This window comes from Eleutherodactylus coqui, chromosome 2 (assembly GCF_035609145.1).
Source record: "Eleutherodactylus coqui strain aEleCoq1 chromosome 2, aEleCoq1.hap1, whole genome shotgun sequence".
NCBI classification, from domain to species: Eukaryota; Metazoa; Chordata; class Amphibia; order Anura; family Eleutherodactylidae; genus Eleutherodactylus; species Eleutherodactylus coqui.
Window position 1 is genome coordinate 180,919,441 of NC_089838.1, and position 22,198 is coordinate 180,941,638.

The 22,198-nt window shown below is 39.0% G+C and overlaps 1 protein-coding gene across 1 annotated transcript in view; it reads right to left on the bottom strand.

The window, feature by feature from the left end:
* SEMA3E (semaphorin 3E) overlaps positions 1-22,198 on the bottom strand; it is a 170,502-nt gene that overhangs the window by 70,352 nt on the left and 77,952 nt on the right. Inside the window, exon 2 of the mRNA XM_066592012.1 lies at positions 3,752-3,912. Within this exon, the coding sequence (XP_066448109.1) occupies positions 3,752-3,912 (161 nt within the window). The remainder of the gene's footprint in view (positions 1-3,751; positions 3,913-22,198) is intronic.

Genomic DNA, 22,198 nt, shown 5'->3' on the forward strand with positions numbered 1-22,198 from the left:
ACCCGTAACATAGTCGAAAATTTCCGCGTTGGATATCTTTTCAGGGACACCTCGGATCTTAACATTATTGCGCCTATTTCTGTCCTCCATGTCGACTATCTTTTTTTGTAGCGCAATAACGGTCCCTTCTAGGTCGTAATGGGCATCAATGAGCTCATTATGTGATTTTACGATCTCCTCCACTTTGTTTTCTGTGGTGTTAAGCCTGTTGGTGATTTCTGAAATTGATGCGTCCACCCGTTGGGACAGACCCCTCAGGTCAGCTTGTATGGTGTTACTTAGAGCTAACATAGCCTCCTTGATATAAGACTCTGAGGCCGGTCTATCAGACGCAGCCAAGTTGTATATTTCCCCCTCTGATATTGATTGGGAGCTGGGTGACTCAGTGAGTATTTCCTCTGCTGCTTCTGACATTTTCTGCTTGTGTTTAGCAGGACTATTTGATGCAGAGCCTGCTCCCTGCGCCGCCGCCGGCGCCATCTTGTTTTTTGTAATCCGGTTTATGGGGACCCCGGGTTTCTGTTTATTCCCCGCTGCTACTCCTTTCTCTGTCAGACCCGGTCTCGCTATCCCTTCTCCACATCTATCTTCTTCCTCCCTGCTAGTGGGTCTCGGAACTAGGGATTTGCGAGTGTCTCTTACCGGGGTTCCCGCTGCTGTCTCCGGAACTCCCTCCGTCGCCATTTTAGGAGGAGAGCCGCGCGGAGCGAAAAACTCTTCTAGGCGCGCCGGGACCGCTTTGGAAGCCTTCCTTTTTGCCGCGGCCATGGTCCCACAACGTTCCCCTGGCAGAAGGTGAGATTTTTACAGTCCGCCGATTGCTGTGTTAGTCGCTACGAGTCCCTGACGAGCGGAGCCTACACAAGTGCTGCCGTCTCGGGATCACTCCAGGCCACGCCCCCGCTTTGTTACCTTCTAATATAATTGTGTTCCCATTCTTAAAAGGTCTTATAGTAGAAATATATATTAAAGATTCTTATATGTAGTTCTATAATACAAGTGTAGATGAGACTACATTTTATTACATAAGCAAGTACTGCGTTTATTGTTATTAACTTCACTTCCTTGTACATCCTAATAAGGCCTCATTCATATGAGTGTATGCATTTTTATGCGTGCCAGCGTGTGCTATAAAATCGCATCAATGAAGAACAGCCGTGGTCAAGTCCCGAGCTTAATTAGCGTTTTCTCATCCATTCACATGGGTGTATCGTGGGAAAAATACGCAGTAGTACAGAAATCCTCAGTTAGAAGAAATCCTCGGAATGACTTCTATTAGCTTCAATAGCTTACAGAGAGCCAGCTGTCTTCTTTTCCAAGCGATGGATGCAGGTAAACTCCCTCCTCCCTTTTCTTTCAGCTGCTATGGAAGTCTGTGGGAAACTTCTAGCGTTTTTCGGTAAAAGATAGGTGAAGACCTATCTTTTCACGTAGCAAGAAAAATCGGTGACCAAAAATGGTCTCAAATTTCGTGTTTTGATGGTACGATTTTTTGACGCTCTCGAAAACCGCTCATGTGAATAAATGCATTGGAATCCAATGCTTCACATGGTCACCAGTTTCGACTGACATATTTACTCGGTTCAATAGCCACGTAAAACGCTCGTGGGTGAGGCCAAAATCTGCTATACTGATGCAAAGGCCAGTATCTGTAACATTTCATTATTCTGTTTAAGGTGACTGTCCAGCAGTTTAAAATGATACATTAATTAGCAACTATAGACAATGCTTACTTGCAATATACTTTTCTCAGTGTTTTCTATTTGGCTACATTTTAGCTTAGCTTTATTAGGGCAAAGTTTCGTCTTTGATTACACTTTCAATACAGTGTCTGAGGTAGTCTAAAACACACCTCCTATTAATCATCATTGGTTCAGGCAGCTGCTCACTCCCGCCCCATGCAACTTTGCCTCCTCTAATTGGCTGTTGTATATAAATACAAGCATATCACAGGCTTACCATGAGGTCAGTGCATGGAGAGCTGATTTCTATTACAGAAAGGGCAGAATGATTAAAGTACGAACCATTAACCCACCAGTGAGAAAGATATACTGAAGCGAATGAGCCCTAGTAATAGTGAGCTTGGTGGGTCTCTTTAGATTATATGTACACTACATTGGTAATAGTTCTGAAAAGCTAATTGTAACTTAACTTTATGTTAATAACTAACTTTGCATACTGATAAAAATAGTGAATTGCAATCTATAAATAATGCTATTCAATTAGGCTACATACCCCTAACAATACTAATAAGATCTGTCTGTAAAACATTGTAATGATATGTCATTTATGTAGTGTTTAAACAGCTAGACTGTGCGAATGAAGATTGTATAACCTGATGTAGATTGCATTGTAATATTCTTAATTGAAATATATGATACTTTACACATCCATCATAGAAGTGATTATAATAGGATTTACTGCTGCGCTGTAATTCATTGGTGGTTGAGACTCCAAAAATCATCTAAGATTAAGTTGCAAAGACATATTTTTCTCATTTCATCAACTTAAACCTCAAGAGCAACACTGGGTAGGAAAGGTGATTGCCACAAAAGAAATTTATTCTAAAGCAAATGCGTGCTTTTAGTGAGGTAATTCTGGATGACAAGCTCAAACTTCTTTTCAGTAAACTGTAAATCTGTCAATTATGTTTAAAGCTATACAAGAATCATGAATATAGCAGTCATGGCTGACTTATTAAACTCCCATGTGAACGCATAACTTCTGCTATGAGGCACGTCCTCTTACGTTAATTTAATTTACTGTATGTGGAAACTGTTATGTTCTAATACAAGGGGAATACAAGATGACTCAACCGACAGAAATTGGTTCTGTGAAATTTATCCACTTAATCTTTGTGCCCTTAAAGAGTGTAATAAATATTAGCATTTAATCAAAAAGTGAAGGCAAACATGGAGCACAACAGTAAGCATCATTGTGTAAAAAAGGTCAATAAAGGTCCCGGACAAAACTGATACACTGTATTATGTCTAATTTAGAACCTGAAGTCTAGGCAAATGACATATGGACACTTTCTTCTGTGTTTTTAGAAACTCTTTCTCATGCACCTCCACCTCAGACCCCCGACTAAGCATATTGTATGCACAATATATACATTTTTATTGGGAAGTTGCTTTAACATTTTATTATTATTGCAGAAGTTGTTTTTTCCAAGTTTGGTGGTTCCCATAATCATAATAAGCCTGCAGGGCTTCATGGAGTTTTTGGAAGTGCAGTCAGCAAAATGCATACAGCCTCTGTACTTTGAATTGACCATTTATAGAAGCTGTCTTATTTTTTAAGGTCCCATTCAGACAGCCATATTTTTTTGACCTTGTGCTGTCTGTGTATTCCATGGACAGTACACAGACCTATAATAGTCTATGAGGCTATTCACATAGCATTTTTTTTCTGATGGACTTATGGTTCATGTGAAAAAAATCACTGCATGTCCAATTTTTGTCTGTTTTCATGAATGAGAACAGGTAATACAGTGCATCGCCTCCAAGAAAATCATACAGCACATGGACAGCGTCCTTGCACTGTATGATGTATTTCCCATCTGAATCTCTGCACCGAACATGACAATGGTAGTGTGAATAAGCCCTAAAAGAATTGCTGCAGTCCTATTCTAGAAATAGTAAATGTGTTCCAAGCCAGAGACCCTCTTTATGTATTTAGACATTTTGCAGAACATTTATTTTAACTGCAATCAAAACCAAACTTGGCTTACGTTTTTTTCATACATTACCTCTTTATATTTCTCACTGATGTTTTCCAGGCTAAGTGAATACACATGATCTTTGCCTCCCACAAACAGTCTTTCTTGATACTCATCCAAATACATGGTACATAAGTCAAGAGCTCCAAGTTGACTCTGGAAGATTGAGGTTCTGTTTAAGTCCCACAGCTCTGAAATACAAATAAAATTATTAAGTTACAATTCATATGGTCACTGTGAATGGACATATAAGAGTAAAAGGAATGAGAATCATTTCTAAATGAATGGAAGCAGACTTCTAAAAAGATCTGTTTGAGGCTACATTCACACAAGTGCGAATGTTGTGGGAGTTCTCTGCATATGAACCAAATTTGCGCAAATATGAGCTCCATTATTTTCAATGGAGTCAAACACATGAGCGATTTTTTTCCCCTCACAGGAGAAAAAATTGCTAAATTTCTTATTTTTTCACGTCCCATGGAATGCATCGCCCATTGTTTATAATGGCACAGTCAAACACATTGCATGCCGTGCAAATTGCACACGTGTATGTTGGGATGTTTTCCATTAAAATAAATGGGAAACGCTTGCCGACCCACCAATGCGTGCGAAGCAAGTGCCGGATGATCGCAATTTCACTAAAGTGATACGAGGCGTTTTTGCATGAAAAATGCCTCCCATCTGCAGTTAAAACGCACGTAGACAAGCTTAATATCGAGGCGGGTTTCTCGGCCTAATATTGCGCTCGCCTGTGTTTTGTATAAAGTGTAAAATTGTCAAAGTATACATAGAAGGGTATCGCCTAGGGTCATTACTGAACCAGAGTCCAAAGGAGACCAAGCTATTCCTTGGGACCTGGCTAGAGGTTCTCTGTAAGGCAGGCTACACACGGGATGCACAAATCTCGCACGAACAAGAACCCCATTCTTTTGTCTAGGGTCATAGAGATGAGCAATATTTTCAGGAAACAAATCTTTGGCCGCGCTCTTGCATCGCATCTCCCATTATTTCAATGGGACCGGCGGCAGCATCACACCACATGCAGGTGCATGCAGTGTGATGCGATGCGAGGTTTCCCCATTGAAAACAATGGGAGAAACTCTGTGATCCTCTACCATCGCTGTCAGCCGCACCGGAGGATCGTTTCTTCCCCAAAGTGATGCGATTCTCCGGCACTTGCTTCACGCGCATTGGTGGGTCAGTAAATGTCTCCCATTGATTTCAATGGAAAACATCAGAACGCACACGCGTGCAAATTACATGGACATGCAATGTGTTTGACTGTCCCATTGAAAACAATAGGCAATGCGTTCCATGGGACATGAAAAAATAAGACATGTAGCTGTTTTAATATAAAAATGCCTCACATCCACAGGGAAATCGCATGTTGGCGAACGCGATATCACACCCGCCCATGTGAAGTTAGCGTAAAACAACAATAGCAAAAAGTAGTTGTAAGGATTACAAAGTAGTTGCAGATTATAAGGTTGTTGTAAAAAGGGGATGGAAACTGCAAGACAGTATTTGACTTTGTATATTTGTCTCTAGTAATTAGCACCTACATTTTACAAAACAGTTTTAACTGACAGGCTAAATGTTTAATATTTTGGGGCCCTTTATCTACTTAACAGTGTTTTACTGCATTTAAGTGTGGATCATACTGTACATATCATATATCAGGAGAATGGAGTTTATGCATGCAGCTATCTTCATTGTAATTTATGGAAGTTGTGGAATGCTATGTGTTATTACAACACTCAGACCTCATGCCTGCCTGGTCTCCTCACTGGAGAGCACTATTAGGGGAGAAGCTTTCCACCTGACTAACCTGATAGGTATGAATCCTGGAAGTGGAACCTGCACCTGTCAGACATTTTTGGCATATCAAAAGGATAGGCCAAAACTGTCTCAGCTGGTAATTGGCTCTTTAAATTTTATTACAGATCTTGTTTGTGGTTTAATATGACAATGTCAGACCAGAAAAGGTGGTGCATCCCTATTATAAAGAATGATGTATAGGGTTTAATATTCACTAATGCAAACGTTCACAGAATTAAACTATTGCTCATAACAATATTTATTTCACTTTCCCTGATCCCAATCTAGATTTCATGAGATATGCAACTTAATTGCTTAATTTTTTTGAATTCTATAATATTTCTGGATAAGTGATTAATAGCATCACCATCATATCAGTATAAATACAAATAGACACTTACATTACTACATTCATTTAGCATAGGTGGTTTTAAAGTTTTCATTTATCTTTGCTCACCCATAAAGGATTTCAATTTGGTAATGTAAACATCCATACTAATATTATGAATGTGAAAGTAACTGTCTGTTTGTAACTTTTTCATGGCTAAACTGCGGAAGCGATTTTGATGAAATTTGGCAGGGAGATAGCTTACATCTAGAGGAAGGTCATAGGCTACGTTTTATCCCGAAAATATATAGAGTTTTCTAGGGAGCATGGCAAGACAGATTTATTTAGTGATGCACAGGCGCACCTGCTGTCTGCCCTCAGCGCAGGCAGAGGGGAAGAGGGTACACATCATAAGCTATGTCTACATAAACTGGCAGACACGTGAGGGCAGACGTCATTGCCGCATGTACACGATTATTAAAATTGCAGGGGTACCTCACATTGCCCTGGATTAAAACGTGAACAAAAGACACATTAAAATGGATTGAGATTTAAAGAAAATCTGTGTTGCCCATAGCAACCAATTACAGCTCAGCTTTTATTTTACCACATCAGTATAATAAATAACAACGAATCACAGCACTGCTATTATGCTACCTCAGCTTTGTAAGCAATGAAAGCTGAGCTCTAACAACCAATCACAGTGCAGCTTTCCTTTTATCTCAGCAGTATAACAAATGAAAGCTGGGCTGTACGACACAAACAGACAGATAATGCTTTGCGATAATGCCAACGGATTTGCCTTTTCAATTCAAAGGGCTGCAATTCCCTCTAAAAACAGATTTGTGATGACTATCAATAAGGCTCAAGGGTAAACACTTAAGGTAGCAGGTGTACATTTAGAAAACACATGTTTTTCTCATGGGCAACTGTATGTGGCGGCTCACGTGTATGCAGCCCACAAAACCTTTATATCCTAGCAAAAGATGACAAAACCAAAAATGTTGTGTATAGAACTGTGCTGACATAGCAGATTGCAATTAAATTCCTTTCACTATTTCAACTTTTTACATTTCAATACACAGCAAAACACAGATTAGATTAAAAAAGTACAAATTCGATGCGGATGAAGTCGCAGGTAATAAGCTAGTATGATTTTCAGGGACAACCCTTAACTACTTTTTTTATAATTGTACCTCTATTTTTGGCAGCACTTTTTATTTGAGACGTTCATTCTAATCCTGAGCAATAAAGCTTTTCATGTTCATTCGGTAGACTTGAAAAAGAAATATGCTTATGGATTATTGAACAATATGAAAACAAAAACTTTTGGTTAGGCGAGAATTTCAAGCTATTTCTGCATGCTATACATACAGGTTTTCTATTGCATGTCTCTTGTTTAATTTTCTTTTGCAGCTATAGAATGACAGTGAGCTTAACCTCTTCTGTGAACTTGCCCTAAAACTACATTGAGTGTCATGTCCCTTTGTAAGGAATGTCTAGGAATTCCACACTCTCTTGGTAACACAAACGATGCCTAGTCAATAGAATCCAGAGAAAGTAGACAGTGAGTATTTGAACAAGACAGAACAAAACCAGACAGGATTACAGGAATAGCTACATAATGCAAAGGCATAATGAAAGCCAAACGCAAGGTTGGTGCAGGTGGTAGCAATCACTATTGACATAACAGGTCAAGGTCAATAAAAATTATGATGAAATATTTAGTTTTCACTAGCAATATTGTGATTAATCTCTTTCAATAGAACCTGATGATTTTCAATCAGAAAAATGAGCATGATCATTGATATGGGAATAAGATGTCACTCCTACATTAGACTGTATATCAAACTGATAAAAACAATAATACATTTGGCTATAATCTGCATAGAGAGCCAAGTTAGTTGTTTATTGCCATTAATAATGTTTTATATGGTCTAAGTATAGCGAAGAAAATAGTTGCGGCATAAATATACGTAAATTACAATTTTCAATTATATTATGTATCTGTAGTAGAGATGAGCGAGCACCAAAATGCTCGAGTGCTCGTTACTCGAGTCAAACTTTCAGTGATGCTCGAGAGTTCGTTTCGAGTAACAAACCCCATTGAAGTCAATGGGCGACTCGAGCATTTTTGTATATCGCCGATGCTCGCTAAGGTTTTCATTGGTGAAAATCTGCAAAACCCAAGAAAGTGCTGGAAACGACACAGAAACAGATAGGGCAGGCGAGGGGCAACATGCTGGGCTGCATTTCAGGTTCCCAGGTCCCACTATTCAGCCACAATAGCGGCAAGAGTGAGACCCCCCCCCCCGCACTGTCAGCATAAAGAACGATGTTAGCCCATTGAATTCAATGGAGTCGGCAATACAACCAGCTCCATTGAAAGCAATGGACTGCCGGCGAGCGCGGGATGAATTTTCGGAAGGGCTTAAAAATATAAGCCCTTCCCTGAAATTCATCCAGAAATGTGTAAAAACAAAAAATATATATATACTCACCCAGTCCCGGCAGACGGAGTTCAGCCACGGCCGGCGGCATTTCTCCTGAACTGCTCTCTGTAGTATTCAGCAGCCGGGGATTTAAAATCCCCGCCTGCTGAATGAGCTGCCTCTGATTGGTCACAGCCTGACCAATCAGAGGCAGCTCTCACTCACACCCATTCATGAATTCATGAATGGGTGAGTGAGTGCTGCCTCTGATTGGCTCAGCGCAGGGACCAATCAGGGGCAGCTCTCAGCTGTCATTCATGAATTCATGAATGGGTGTGAGTGAGAGCTGCCTCTGATTGGTCAGGCTGTGACCAATCAGAGGCAGCTCATTCAGCAGGCGGGGATTTTAAATCCCCGGCTGCTGAATACTACTGAGAGTAGTTCAGGAGAACTGCTGCCGGTCGCGGCTGAACTCCGTCTGCCGGGACCGGGTGAGTATATATATTTTTTTGTTTTTACACATTTCTGGATGAATTTCAGGGAAGGGCTTATATTTTTAAGCCCTTCCCGAAAATTCATCCTGCGCTCGCCGGCAGCCCATTGCTTTCAATGGAGCCGGCTCCATTGAATTCAATGGTCAGTGCTCGTTTAATCGAGACGAGTACCGCGTGGTGCTCGTCTCGAGTAACGAGCATCTCGAGCACCCTAATACTCGAACGAGCATCAAGCTCGGACGAGTATGCTCGCTCATCTCTAATCTGTAGTCATCTTTTGTTTTTCTTATTGTATTTAAATGGGTTTGCAAACTTATTTTATTTTTTTACTATTATCCTTCCCTGCCCCAAACAAAAACCGAGAAAAAATTTAAATAAAATTAATATTTACCTAACCCTGATAAGCGCAGCATTCTCTTTTGGCCTGCAGAGTTTCTGCCCAGAACAGGCTGTACCCCTTTCCCAGATTTCTAAAGGCTGAGGATCTAAAGCAGCCTGCAAGACAGAGGATTGTGCATCAATGAGCCTATGTCTTCCTTCCCTACTTTAGGACTAAACTGTATAAGCATCCTCAGTGGTGTTAGCTCTCGATAGCTTTGTTTTTGCTATTTATAGTATAAAATAGTGACACTTTTTGGGAGCAAATAATATAGGGACTTTGTATTGTGCATAGGATCCCTTGCAACTCATGCTACGAGATATTCCCAACATTTCTAATCCATTTTCCTTTATTGTAGTTCTTGAGTGTTTGTTTTTTGATGCAAAAAAATTGCATACATTGGAAATACATTTTCAACAAGTTAAGAGTCATAAATTTTAAGCAGAGAGATGGTGAGGAAACACTTAGCTAACTTAATTGAATTCAAGTCTCCAGGCTCAGATGATACTGAAGGAAGCAGCAGAGGTAATTATTGAACCACTCACAGTCATCTCTGAAAATTCCTGGAGGACAGGAGAAGTCCCAGAAGATTGGAGAATAAATGTTGTCCCTATCTTCAAGGAAGAGAAGAAGGTGGAACCAGGAAACTACAGGCCTGTGAGCCTGACTTCTATACTGGGAAAGATCTTTGAACAAACTATTAAACAACATGCAAGCAAGTACTTGGATGAGAATAGAGTAATTAACCAGAGCCAGCATGGGTTTGTAGCAAACAAGTAATGCCAGACAAATCTAATTTCCTTCTATGACAAAATCACAGACTGGGTTAATCAGGAAAATGTGGTAGATATAGTATAGCTTGACTTTAGTAAAGCATTTTAGAAAGTATCTCATACCATCCTTATTGAAATAATGACCAAATATGGGACTGACAATGCAACTGTTAGGCGGATTCACAATTAACTTAGTGATCATACTCTAAGAGTGGTCATAAATTGCTGCACATGCAATTGAAAGAGTGTCTCAAGTGGGGTACTACAAGGTTCTGTCCTGGGCTCAGTTGTGTTCGACATTTTTATAAATGATCTGGAAGAGGGAATTGATGAGAAACTGCTCAATTTTGCAGATGACACAAAGCTAGGAGGGATGGTTAACATAGGAGAAGAAAAGGGGGTGGCAACTAACAGAACTGCATTGAACGAGGAGAAATGCAAAGTACTACATCTGGGCAAGAAAAATGAAAAAAGTTCATACAGAATGGGAAGAATTGAGTTAAGCAGCAGCACATGTGAAAAAAACTTTGGTATACTAATAGATCATAGACTGAACATGAGTCAACAGTGTGATACAGTAGCAAAAAAGGCAAACAAAGGTCTGGGATGTATTAAGAGAAACAGAGTCTAGATCACGTGAGGTAATAATTCGCTCTATGCTTCCTCAGTCAGACCTCATCTGGAATAGTGTCTAGTTCTGGGCACCCCAATTTGAAAAATACACCAACAAACTGGGGTAAGTTCAGAGAAGAGACACGATGATGTTAAGTAGACTGTAAACCATGTCCTATAAGGAACAGTTAAAGGATCTGGGAATGTTTAGTTTGCAAAAAAAAAAAGGCTGAGAGGAGACTTAATAGCTATATACAATATCTTAAGGGCTGTCACAGTGCAGAGTGATCAGCCCTATCGTCATTTGGACAGAGAAAGACTAAAAGCAATGGGATGAAACTGAAAGGGAGGAGACACAAATTTGATAGTCTGGATAGACATCTGTTGGAGATAATTTAGTGAATCCTGCATGGAGCAGGGGGTTGGACCAGATGACTATGGAGGTTTCTTCCAACTCTATGATTTGCATTGTAAGGGAAATGTCACAATAGTTATGCATGAATGAGAGGGCAAAAACTTATTCTGAAAATTGAGTTTTCTTCTCATTTACAAACCACTTGTCATGGCTCCAATCCACAACCTCCTGTACTCCAGTCAATAGCTCTCCCCAGTGAGCAATCCAGCTCGCTGAACAAGTTCTCCTGCATACATCAGCCTTATTCCCTGATCCCAGTTTTCTAGCTCCTTTCTCCTGGTCCTGACCCCACCTCTGTCTTTGATTGCACTTCCTATATAGGCCTGGCCCTGCCACCTCAGTACAAGATTATTCTGCTCCAGAGCTTTTGATCCAACTTTTTTTTTGCCTGCTATTGCTGCAAGACTTCTCAGTACAGACTCCTGGCTTTTTTTTCCTGTCTATGTTACCCACCTCATCCATTGTACTGCAACTGAAACTTCTCAATATTGACTCCTGGCTTTTCCTTTCCTTCTGACTACATTACCCGTCTCATCCATTGTACTGCAACTGAGACTCCCTGTTACCGACTCATGGCTTCCATCTGACTACTCTCTAGTGCCCTGCACGGCTACTACTCACGCGGCTCCTCTTCAGCGATGTTAAAGACGTTAAACCACTTTTCCCAGAAATTAAGATTCATTTTTTTAGATGTAGATGGCATATGTAATGCATTCATCTGGAATACTTCTTTCAAGATGTTATCTTATGGTCATATTTTTTACATCAATCTGTTATCTGTGTTAAGAAAACATTTTAAGATAGTGGGATATTGAATTTGGCTTCTTACTCCTTCATCTCCTGTTTCAATGTTCCCAATAGGGTTTAGGGAGATAGCATTTCTTCTTGAGGAGAGCAACAAGTTGGATTTCGGAATCCTATTTAGGTTATGCAATGTTCATTAGGAAAAATATATGCAAATAGAGACTGGAAAGGTACCTCAATAGCACCACCTATTGAAAAAGGACTTTCCTATACAGTAAGTCAATGTTTAGCCTTTCAACGGGCCTTTCAACTAAAATTCTCTGGAAATAATACTCTATGTGTCTATGATAAATGATGTTAGCCTGTAACCTTGATTGACATTTAAGTAGCCTGTAGGCAAAGAATATCTCCAACCATTAAGTAGGTCACACCTCTGTCGAATATTTAAACATATTTATATGTCTGATCACAAATGTAAAGTGGAGGAGGTGGATCTCTCGTATCCACTTGTTTCAAAATCCATATTTTAAAAGTAGATTCTTTTAATCACTATCATATTTAGAAAACAATCTTTCATAAATGTTCATGATGCATAGTAGCTTTACTTTTATATTGCAACATTTGAAATGTTACTTATTAAGCTATAATTATATTTTCTCTCTTTTATGCTAAATTTAAGAAGTAGACACTCATAAAAACAATATTACATAATGGTTGAAATTACTAAGCAACGTAATGAAGGGCAGTGTCTAAACAAAACAAGCTTTATTGGTTGTTCTGCTCCACTGAATGTCTCATTCAGTGGTAATATTTTTGTGAAGCTATACTGTGCAATGCTTCATTGACTAGTCGGTGACATTTTATATTTACTTCAATTCTTTCCACATGTAAGTTTAAAGGAGCTTTAATAGCTTTAATCACATGCCTGTTAAATAGATTGACAGGGTTAATACCTTGAGCTACAAATCCCACATGCATTTCAGGTCAAGAATTGGATCCATTTTCAATTTCAAATTGGACAAAAATGTATTCTAAAGCACATTAGATACTACAATGTGATTTTTGACTAAATTACCTTGCTCTAATAAAATTGCTCGATGTGTACTCTAGCATAAATACTTAAGCCCTTTATGACCAAGGCCATTGATGTCTAAATATCCATATCAAGATTTTATATTTTTAAAACAATGCATTCTAAAGGGCTTATATTTTATATATGATACCTGTTTTTTTTTATTTTTGTGGCATAGATTGAGCCTTCTTATGGTACCATGGAAGGGTCAGTACTATGGGTAGAAATAGTATAAAATTCAAATTTCCTTCATTTTTTCTATTTCTAATTCAGTGTAATAAATTTGAAAAAAACGGATTTATAAAAAAAATCTTCTCACACTCCTGTGTATAACAGCAGCAAATCTGTATTCTTTGATTAATTTATCATCACTGGAATACCTGGGAATGATGGTCCCCAGATTTGTTGCCATTTGCTGTCCTTAGCTAGTAATTCAGCACCATTTGACCACCATGTTTATCACTTTTCATTGCTGAGATCTTATTATTACAACACCCTGTCACTTCTTTAGCGTTGAACTGACAAAGTGCCGACCCAGTCTCTTGCTGGACTTATATATACATCCTAGTTGCATGGGGCATCAACAATTAGAACTTACATATACTAACGGTGGACACAAAAGGGTTAAACAGCGAGCTTTCAAATTTAAATGATAAATTTGCCAATATACACATATCATAGAAAAGGGAGTACTTTATTTGGGGTCTAGTTTTTATTCAGCAAGTCAAAACTTTTTAAAAAGTGAGAATTGCAATAAAGGAAATTATTTTCCCTAATTCAATGATAGTTTCTACATGGAACTATGAGTATAAGGCTAAAGATTTGTAGAAGTGATCTTAGTTAATTATTTACTGTCTAAGGGCTCGGTCAGACGAGCGGGTTTTTTTTGCACACAAAAAAATGCACTCCACGGATGTGCAAAATGCACATAACTTAAGCTATATGCTGTTTTTCTTAGATGAGTGTGGAGCAGCTGTGCTTGTAGAAGCGCAGCTGCTCCACGATGGTCCCCTCATCACTGAACATTGTGACGGCACTGTCACAGTGTTCAGTGATGATGGGACTCCCCGCAGGCACGAAAGAATCCCATGCCACAGGTGTCACAGCTGTGGCAAAGGACCGCGATTCTATCCCTTTGCAAAAAAAATAATAGTAATAACTCACATAAAAGCGCTGTCAAGCTCTTCTCTCTGTCCCCGTCAGTCTTCATTTGTATTCTGGTGGTCCGAGATTGAAAAATCCCCACCTCCAGAAATCACTGCCTCTGATTGGCTGAGCACTGTGACGAATCAGAACCAGCTTTCGCTGGCATCTTAAACACTAACTAACCTGCTCAGATAGTTTGGAGGAAAGTTACAAAGTCTGGACTGTAGCCTCTCACTAATATCTTCCCAGCAACTGCCATCAGCTGGTACAAGATAGTGCCAATTTCTATTGCTTACAAACCCCAGCAGCTCCTCAACCAGCAACTTTCTACAACCATACAGTTTTCTAAAATTCAAAAGATATGCATACCGACCTACATATATATTTATTTTTACTAGCAGACTACAAGGTCCATTCACTTAGGGTTCATATACATCTGTGTCAGAAGTTATGTTTGAATTCTCCATCACAGATTTCTGTTACAGCACTATTTTATCCTGGAAAATGATGAAGAGCATAACAGAATCAAGACAAACCCCATTACAGTCAATGGGGTCCATCTACCATACCCAGCACTTTCAGTTGTTTCACTTCTAGGATTGAGTCAAACAAAGTAATAAAATTATGTTAGAGTGAAAGAGCCATTACAAGTAATCTACAATCTTGGCATCTAATTCTAAATAATTATAAAAAGAAAATAAGAAGGTCAATTGTTTTTCATCAAAAACCTTGAAGTTCTTGGCTGTTTCTGAAAGTGTTGGATGTTGTGTGGCATCACCATATTAAAACAGGGAGTAGGGTGTCACAGACAAGCATAAGGGCTGTGCTGTCACCATCAGCTACTACTACGCGTTGCAGCAGAACCAACATCAGGCCCACAGCTAGTTCACAGGTTTTGTGCAGCCTGGGCATTCTTTGAAATAATGATGACAGAAGAATGGTCATCTGTAAGATTTGTGGTAAGCATTTAAAATGCAGCAAGAACATAAGCAACCTCAACACAATCTGTATGAACAGTCACATGAACTCCCACCACCCGCTACCATGGAGAGCCCAATTGGGCTGGAGGGCAAAGAGTCAACCTCATTCGGGCTGCAGGCTTCAGAGCCAGGAATGGGAAACGGAAAGCTGGAGTTGAGCCGTCACCATCACCAACACCTTTACCAAAATCGTCATCTACCCCATATTCCAGCCTGTTTCAGGTCAGTTGCCAGCTCTCCATCCCCCAGCTATGGAAATGTAAAAAAATACCACATTAACCATGCATGAGCCACATTAACCATGCATGAGCACAGACAACCGTAATTGGTGAAGTCCCATGCTTGAGTCTTGTGTTCACCTTGCAGACTATATATTTGTAAAATGTATTAAATTACTTTTTTAAATTAATACATTTTATTGAGCAAAAAAATAAAAAATAAACATAGCAAGATAACAGGTGGCTTGCAAAAATGGAATACCCCCAAAAAGGTTTTAGCTAAAAGTTAAATTAGCTTATGCAATGTTAACACAAGGTAGGAGAATAAAGTGCTGAATTTATCCACTTCCCCCAATTAACAGTATATTTTGCATAGTTCCCATGCATACTTCTAATGTACCCTCTAACTTGCAAGTGTTGCTAATATAAACGGTAGGTTCTGACATCACAGGAACTCTAAAGATTTTTCAAAATTTTTTAATCCAAACCTTTACTGCTACTAGGACATGGAAGACTATGAAGCTAGCAAAAAACATCAGCCGCGCTGGAAAAGGAGGGCAAGGATGATGATGACAAGCTTTATTGCAGAGAGGCTACGTGTTTCTGTACCGAACAACACCTTAATCTGGCTGTTTACATTTCTCAATAGAGAAGGAAACTATTTTCAAACCACAGGCAAATGAGGGCAAGTGACGTAATGAGTTCATGTGACCGCTTTACATAATGTAGTATACAAGAAACTGCGTTGAAACTGGCGAATTCCAATTGAAGAAAAAGTAGCCAATAACAGTTGATAACATATATACACAGAGAAATAGACAAACAAATAAATAATTACATAAATACCAATATATAGCCCCGCGAAATGCATGGACAGGAATGTACAAACTGTCGGATGAAGTCTAATTACAACCACTAAAACCAATCAACATAATTAAATATGATTTAATGCTATTATTGGTAATTAATGCTTGCAACTGTCCCTCAGATCTGATATACAGAAGATATCAATTGATAAATTAGTAAACTAATGATTATCATTATATTTGCTATTTAAAAAGTTGATTAATGGATCCTGAACTGTAGCTATGCAGGTGATGCATCATGCTAGACCAACATGATGCGGCTGAACTGTAGCAACAATGAAACAGTTTAATATAATATATATATATATATATATATATATATATATATATATATATATATATATATATATATAAATGTGAAAGCCCTCACTGACTGATGCACTGACTTGCCACTAATTCTCTAACTTCCCGGTGTCGTACAAAGATGAAATTTGGCATGATTATTCTTTAAGTTCTAAATAGGAAAAGTAAAGGGGTAACAACTTGATTATTCAATGCTAATTGCAAAAGTAAGTGCACCCCTAATGTAACTTCCCGGGGTTGTACAAGCGTGAAATTTGGCACAACAATCTAACTGACCTCTATGTGCATATACTTAGGAGAATCTAGTTCACCTCTATGTGTATATACTGAGAACAATCTAACTGACCTCTGTGTGCATATACTGAAAGGCTGTAAAGTACATAAGGAAGCGGCTATGGACTGCAGAGATGGAACATGCCTTTACAGCTAAGAAAGGGCTGCAACCTCCAGTCTGGGGTTAATTTTGAATAAAATGGGTGTTACCTGAGGACATTCTAATGCTCCTCTATGTGTATACATATTTTATTCCTTGATTCCTCTGAAGTAACCATGAAAATTTTACATGTGAACAACAGGTAAACACACGTACCAAATTGAGCAAAGTCGGGCATATCAGTTAACACTGTATAATATATTTATGTACAATAAATATTGACCACCCAAGAATAGTTTCATTGGAGATTACTCTATGCTTTGCATAGCATTTACTTAATGACAACGTAATTGCAAAGGGAAAATTGTTTTTTAAATGTATCGGTCAGCATAACATTGTGTTTATAGCTACATTTGGTCAGTTCTAAAGTCAAGAATTTGTATATTCAGAAAGAACAGTCTTTACCTTTTCTTAATAATCCTGTGCCAGTCACTATTTAACCTAGGTCATTATACCTTTTAGGGGACTTTACTCTGGCCTTTCTGTAAAGCATAATTAATGTGTTCTGGGAATAGCATGTCAGGGGTTAATCCTATTGGAATCTCTTTTACCCTTGGGCTTGACTGCAATATTCCTTTTGCTCAGTACAGGTTAAAGGCATATTATGTTTCAGTAGACCCCCTACCAGCTCTGACAGTGACTACTGTCACACTAGGTGAATTTTTTGCCCTTTAATTGGGGAGCCTAAAGGACTTCTATTACATCATGGGGGCATAGTAGGAAAAAAGATTTAAAAAAAAAAAAAAATATATATATATATATATATATATATATATATAAAATGACCCACTGCTGTCGCCAGCCTAAACCATTACAATATCCACCCTGTCATCTGAAATTTCAGAGCCCTGTGTGGTGCAGAGTGTTAAGGCAGCAGAAATGCAGTCCTAAACTCTTGCTCATGACCTGAAGGTTGCGAGTTCAATCCCCACTTGGTTCAGGTAGCCGGCTCAAGGTTGACTCAGGTCAACCTTGGTACTTATTTTGCTGACCTTCCAAGGTCAGCAAAATGAGTACCCATAAAGATGACTGGAGAAGGTAAAAACAGTCTGTCAGGAAAACGTCACAATGTCACCCTAGGAATCAGTTATGACTCTGCTTGCATCAGGGGACTTTACCTTACCAAACCGAGATAATACAAATTATTTATCAAAATGGCCAATCTATTCCTGTACTTCATTTTAACTTTAAAAATATAGAATTATAAATGTAAAAAAATCTTTTTTTGTACTTTACGTACACATTACCCTTATTAAAAAAAATCAGTGAAAAAAAAGTTATAAAAATTGTGCTATATGTGTTGAAAAAAAAAAAGCACCAACAATAATTTTGGCATGCCCAGAAAGGAAAGAACGGCCATAAAACAACCACATGGTTAAAATCACTAAAAAGTGTCTGGTTCTTTATGACGAAATATTCTGGTCTTCAATGAGTTAACTTCTCATTGTATTCGTATGAAATCGAAGCTGCACTGTGATTGGTTGCTATGGGCAACAAAGATAATTTTTTGGGACATTTTCATAAATCTGTCTATACATGTTTGCAGAATAATAGACATATTATCATTCTAAGAAAATTAGTTGTGTAATTTTTCACATCTCAGCTGTGCAGCACTTACATTTTGGATGCTGGTATTTTTATGCTACTGACAATAGTTCAATTACTGGGGGAATATTATCAGTAGCAAGTTACATAAGATTAAATATACTTCAGAAATATACATTACAAAAGGCTTCACCACTATATGAAGTATAAAATCAGGATTAGGCGGAGAAAAACAATGCATTGTACGGCTCACTGGTACATAATTATTCTTGGATGAAACATTGATGTTACGTTTCTAGCAGTTAGCACCAGATTTAGCAGGCCAGAGCAAATAATAATTGAACTACTGATATTTTTATCAAGGCTATGACTTTTCTCCAAAAATTTGATTGTTGGTACAAATTTGATACTTCCGAAACTCAATTTATTAGCACAATAATCTGGACTGTTAGTAATAAAAATATATGCTCTGTTTAAGGACTATTCAATTAGTTTTGGTAAAGGTACATTTTCCTTGGGTATGCAGTCAGACAAAAGTCTGAGCTGAACACTAATGCTTCCTGTCCACAGGCGTGATTCCGCCGGCGGTAAATCGACGTCGAATCACGACGTCTAAAGCTTTCCATAGCATTGCAATGGAAAACACCGCCCCCTGTCTATGAGCGGAGAATCATTGCGATTCTCCGCTCACATCCGTCAATTCTCCGGGGTCAGCCTATCTGTCAGATAAGGCTGACAGCAGAGATCCGACTGCAGGCTCCTGCTCCTGGGCGGCGGAGATCTGCCGTGGGATACCGCAACGCCCGTGGACAGGCAGCCTAACTATAAAGTTGTTAACATTTTACAAACTTTGTAAAACTATTTACATTAAGATTTTTTATTTATTGTTAGTGGGAAACCAGACCAATTTGCTATATTAATTCAAGCTACACCCCAAATCTACGCAGATTCTAAACCAAAACCTTTTAATTCATTCACACCCCAGATCAAACTGCTAAACTCATTCACATCCCAGACCAGATCTTTAAACTCATTCAGACTCCAAACCAGGCTTCTTTAGTTAATACAGACCACAGACCAAACCCCTAAAATTAATAAGACTCCAGACTAGATAATTAAAATTAATCAGACTTTGGACCAGTCCCTAAGATTATTTCAGACCCCAGACTAGATGTAAAAAGAATAATAGATGCTTCTCCTGCTGACCAGTGTCAGGATGCTGTGTGCCAGGCCAGTGGTTGTTCTCCTCCTGATAGTAGACTTGCCATCTATGGTAGCATGAAGTGAGGAATCTTAACAGCTGATACTTTTGTGTTTGGACTATATTCCGCCAGTGACTTTTTTTTTTTGTAACTGTCTTTTTTTGGAAAATTTAAATAAATGTATAGCATCACAAAATATAATCTCTATATGGGGAGTACAGAAACTACTTGGTAATTTGTATAGACTGTACTAAAATCATTGCAAAAAAAGAAAAGTATCTTGGCGAGGATACAAATGTACTTGTAAAGTTAATCAAGAGAACAAAAGAAAACATAATAGTGACAGAATAAAGTAGAGTTTATACAACACAATAATTTACTTTAGAATTATCACATTAGCTAAACAGCTATGAAAGGCAAGAGTCAATGATGTAGTTCTAACAAAGTGCTTAAATACATATTATATCATTCATAGAAGAGGGGGAGTCGAGATAAGTCTGATTTCCCATAATTTATTTTAATATTGGACAAGCACCCAAATCTATCAATTAATGCCACTATATGAATAAGCATGTGAGGGATTAGAAATGAAAAAACGGAAGTCAGCAGCAGTAAGTGTTAAGGTGGGAGCTTTAATACCTTTAATTTTGAGGTGTTAGCAATTAGCTTGTATCAACGTTTCCATACACAAGATAAACAGACTAGGCAAAAGAGGGCAACCTTGCCAGGTTCCATTTGAAATGTCAAAGGGGGATAGGAAATTATGCACGTTCATTCTGGCAGACGGAGTAGAGTATAAGGAGAATATGCAATCTATAAACTGGTTGGGAAAACAAAACTTAAATAGTGTCTCCTGCATGAAAAACCAGTCAACTCTATCAAATGCCCTCTCAGTATAAGTGCCGAAAGTGGCAAGTGGGATGTGTTTTGTACGTGTGTACTGGATGACATTAATACCTCTGGCTGAATTATCCTTACCTTTATGCTCTTTATTTATTAGGGAGGGATTTTTGAATTCTTTCAGCTAGGATTCTGGCCCACAATTTCAGATCAGAATATAAAAAAGAAATGAGACTATAGCTGCTGCATTTGTAGAACTTTTTTGTCATCCATTGGCAATACCATTATATGGATCTTTAAAGTTTGTGGTGGTTGGCCAGTGCCCTTTTGAAGAGTGTTACAGAATTTTTGAAAAAGGGGAATAAGTAGGAGAGTCTAATTGGGAATACCGTTGGGAACCAGGCTTTTGTTGGACAGGTTGGAATAAGTTGCTTGGGAAATTACCTCCATAGAAATAGGGACTAAGGAGGAGTGAAAACCAGATGGATGAATTCTAGGTAAGTTAAGTTTTGAGAGAAATTTCAGTATCTTGGCCAACATGGTCTGTTTGTCTACAGTTGTTTTGTGTTCAATATGATTGTAAAGAGACCCATAATTTCTTTACATTGGATAGCAATTTGACCAGTTTTAGTTAATAATAACTAAAGATGAGCGAACACCAAAATGTTCGGGTTCGCGTTATTCGAAACGAACTTCCCGCGATGTTCGGGTGTTCGTTTCGAATAACGAACCCCATTGAAGTCAATGGGCGACCGGAACATTTTTGTATTTCGCCGATGCTCGCTAAGGTTTTCATGTGTGAAAATCTTGGCAATTAAAGAAAATGATGGGAACGACACAGCAAGTTCTCCTCTGCCACAGCTGTAACAGCTGTGGCAGAGAAGAACGATGTTAGCCCATTGAATTCAATGGAGCCGTCAATACAGCCGACTCCACTGAATGCAATGGGCTGCCGGCGATCGCGGGATGAATTGTCGGAAAGGGGTTAAATATATAAGCCCTTTCCTGCAATTCATCCAGAAATGTGTAAAAATAAAAAATATATATATACTCACCTGGTGCCGGCAGAAGGAGTTCAGCGCGGCAGGCTGCAGTTCTCCTGAACTGCTCTGAACAGCTGTGAGTAGTATTCAGCAGCCGGGGATTTAAAATCCCCGCCTGCTGAATAAGATGCCTCTGATTGGTCACAGCCTGAGCCAATCAGAGGCAGCCCTCACTCACCCATTCATGAATTCATGAATGGGTGTGAGTGAGGGCTGGCCTCTGATTGGTCAGGCTGTGACCAATCAGAGGCATCTTATTCAGCAGGCGGGGATTTTAAATCCCCGGCTGCTGAATACTACTCACAGCTGTTCAGAGCAGTTCAGGAGAACTGCAGCCTGCCGCGCTGAACTCCTTCTGCCGGCACCAGGTGAGTATATATATATTTTTTATTTTTACACATTTCTGGATGAATTGCAGGAAAGGGCTTATATATTTAACCCCTTTCCGACAATTCATCCCGCGATCGCCGGCAGCCCATTGCATTCAGTGGAGTCGGCTGTATTGCCGGTTCCATTGAATTCAATGGGCAAACATCGTTCTTCTCTGTCACAGCTGTTACAGCTGTGGCAGAGAAGAAGGATTTGTCTTCTATATGCTCTCAATGGGGTTGGCGCTGCTGCCGCCGGCCCCATTGAGCGCATATAGAAAAGATTTCTCAGGGAAGAAAGTTAAAGTAACCCGAACATCCGAACATCGTGTGGTGTTCGTTACGAATAACGAACATCCCGAACACCCTAATATTCGCCCGAGCATCAAGCTCGGACGAGTACGTTCGCTCATCTCTAATAATAACACATTTTGGGAGGATTTAAAAATTTCTTTATTGGAAATTG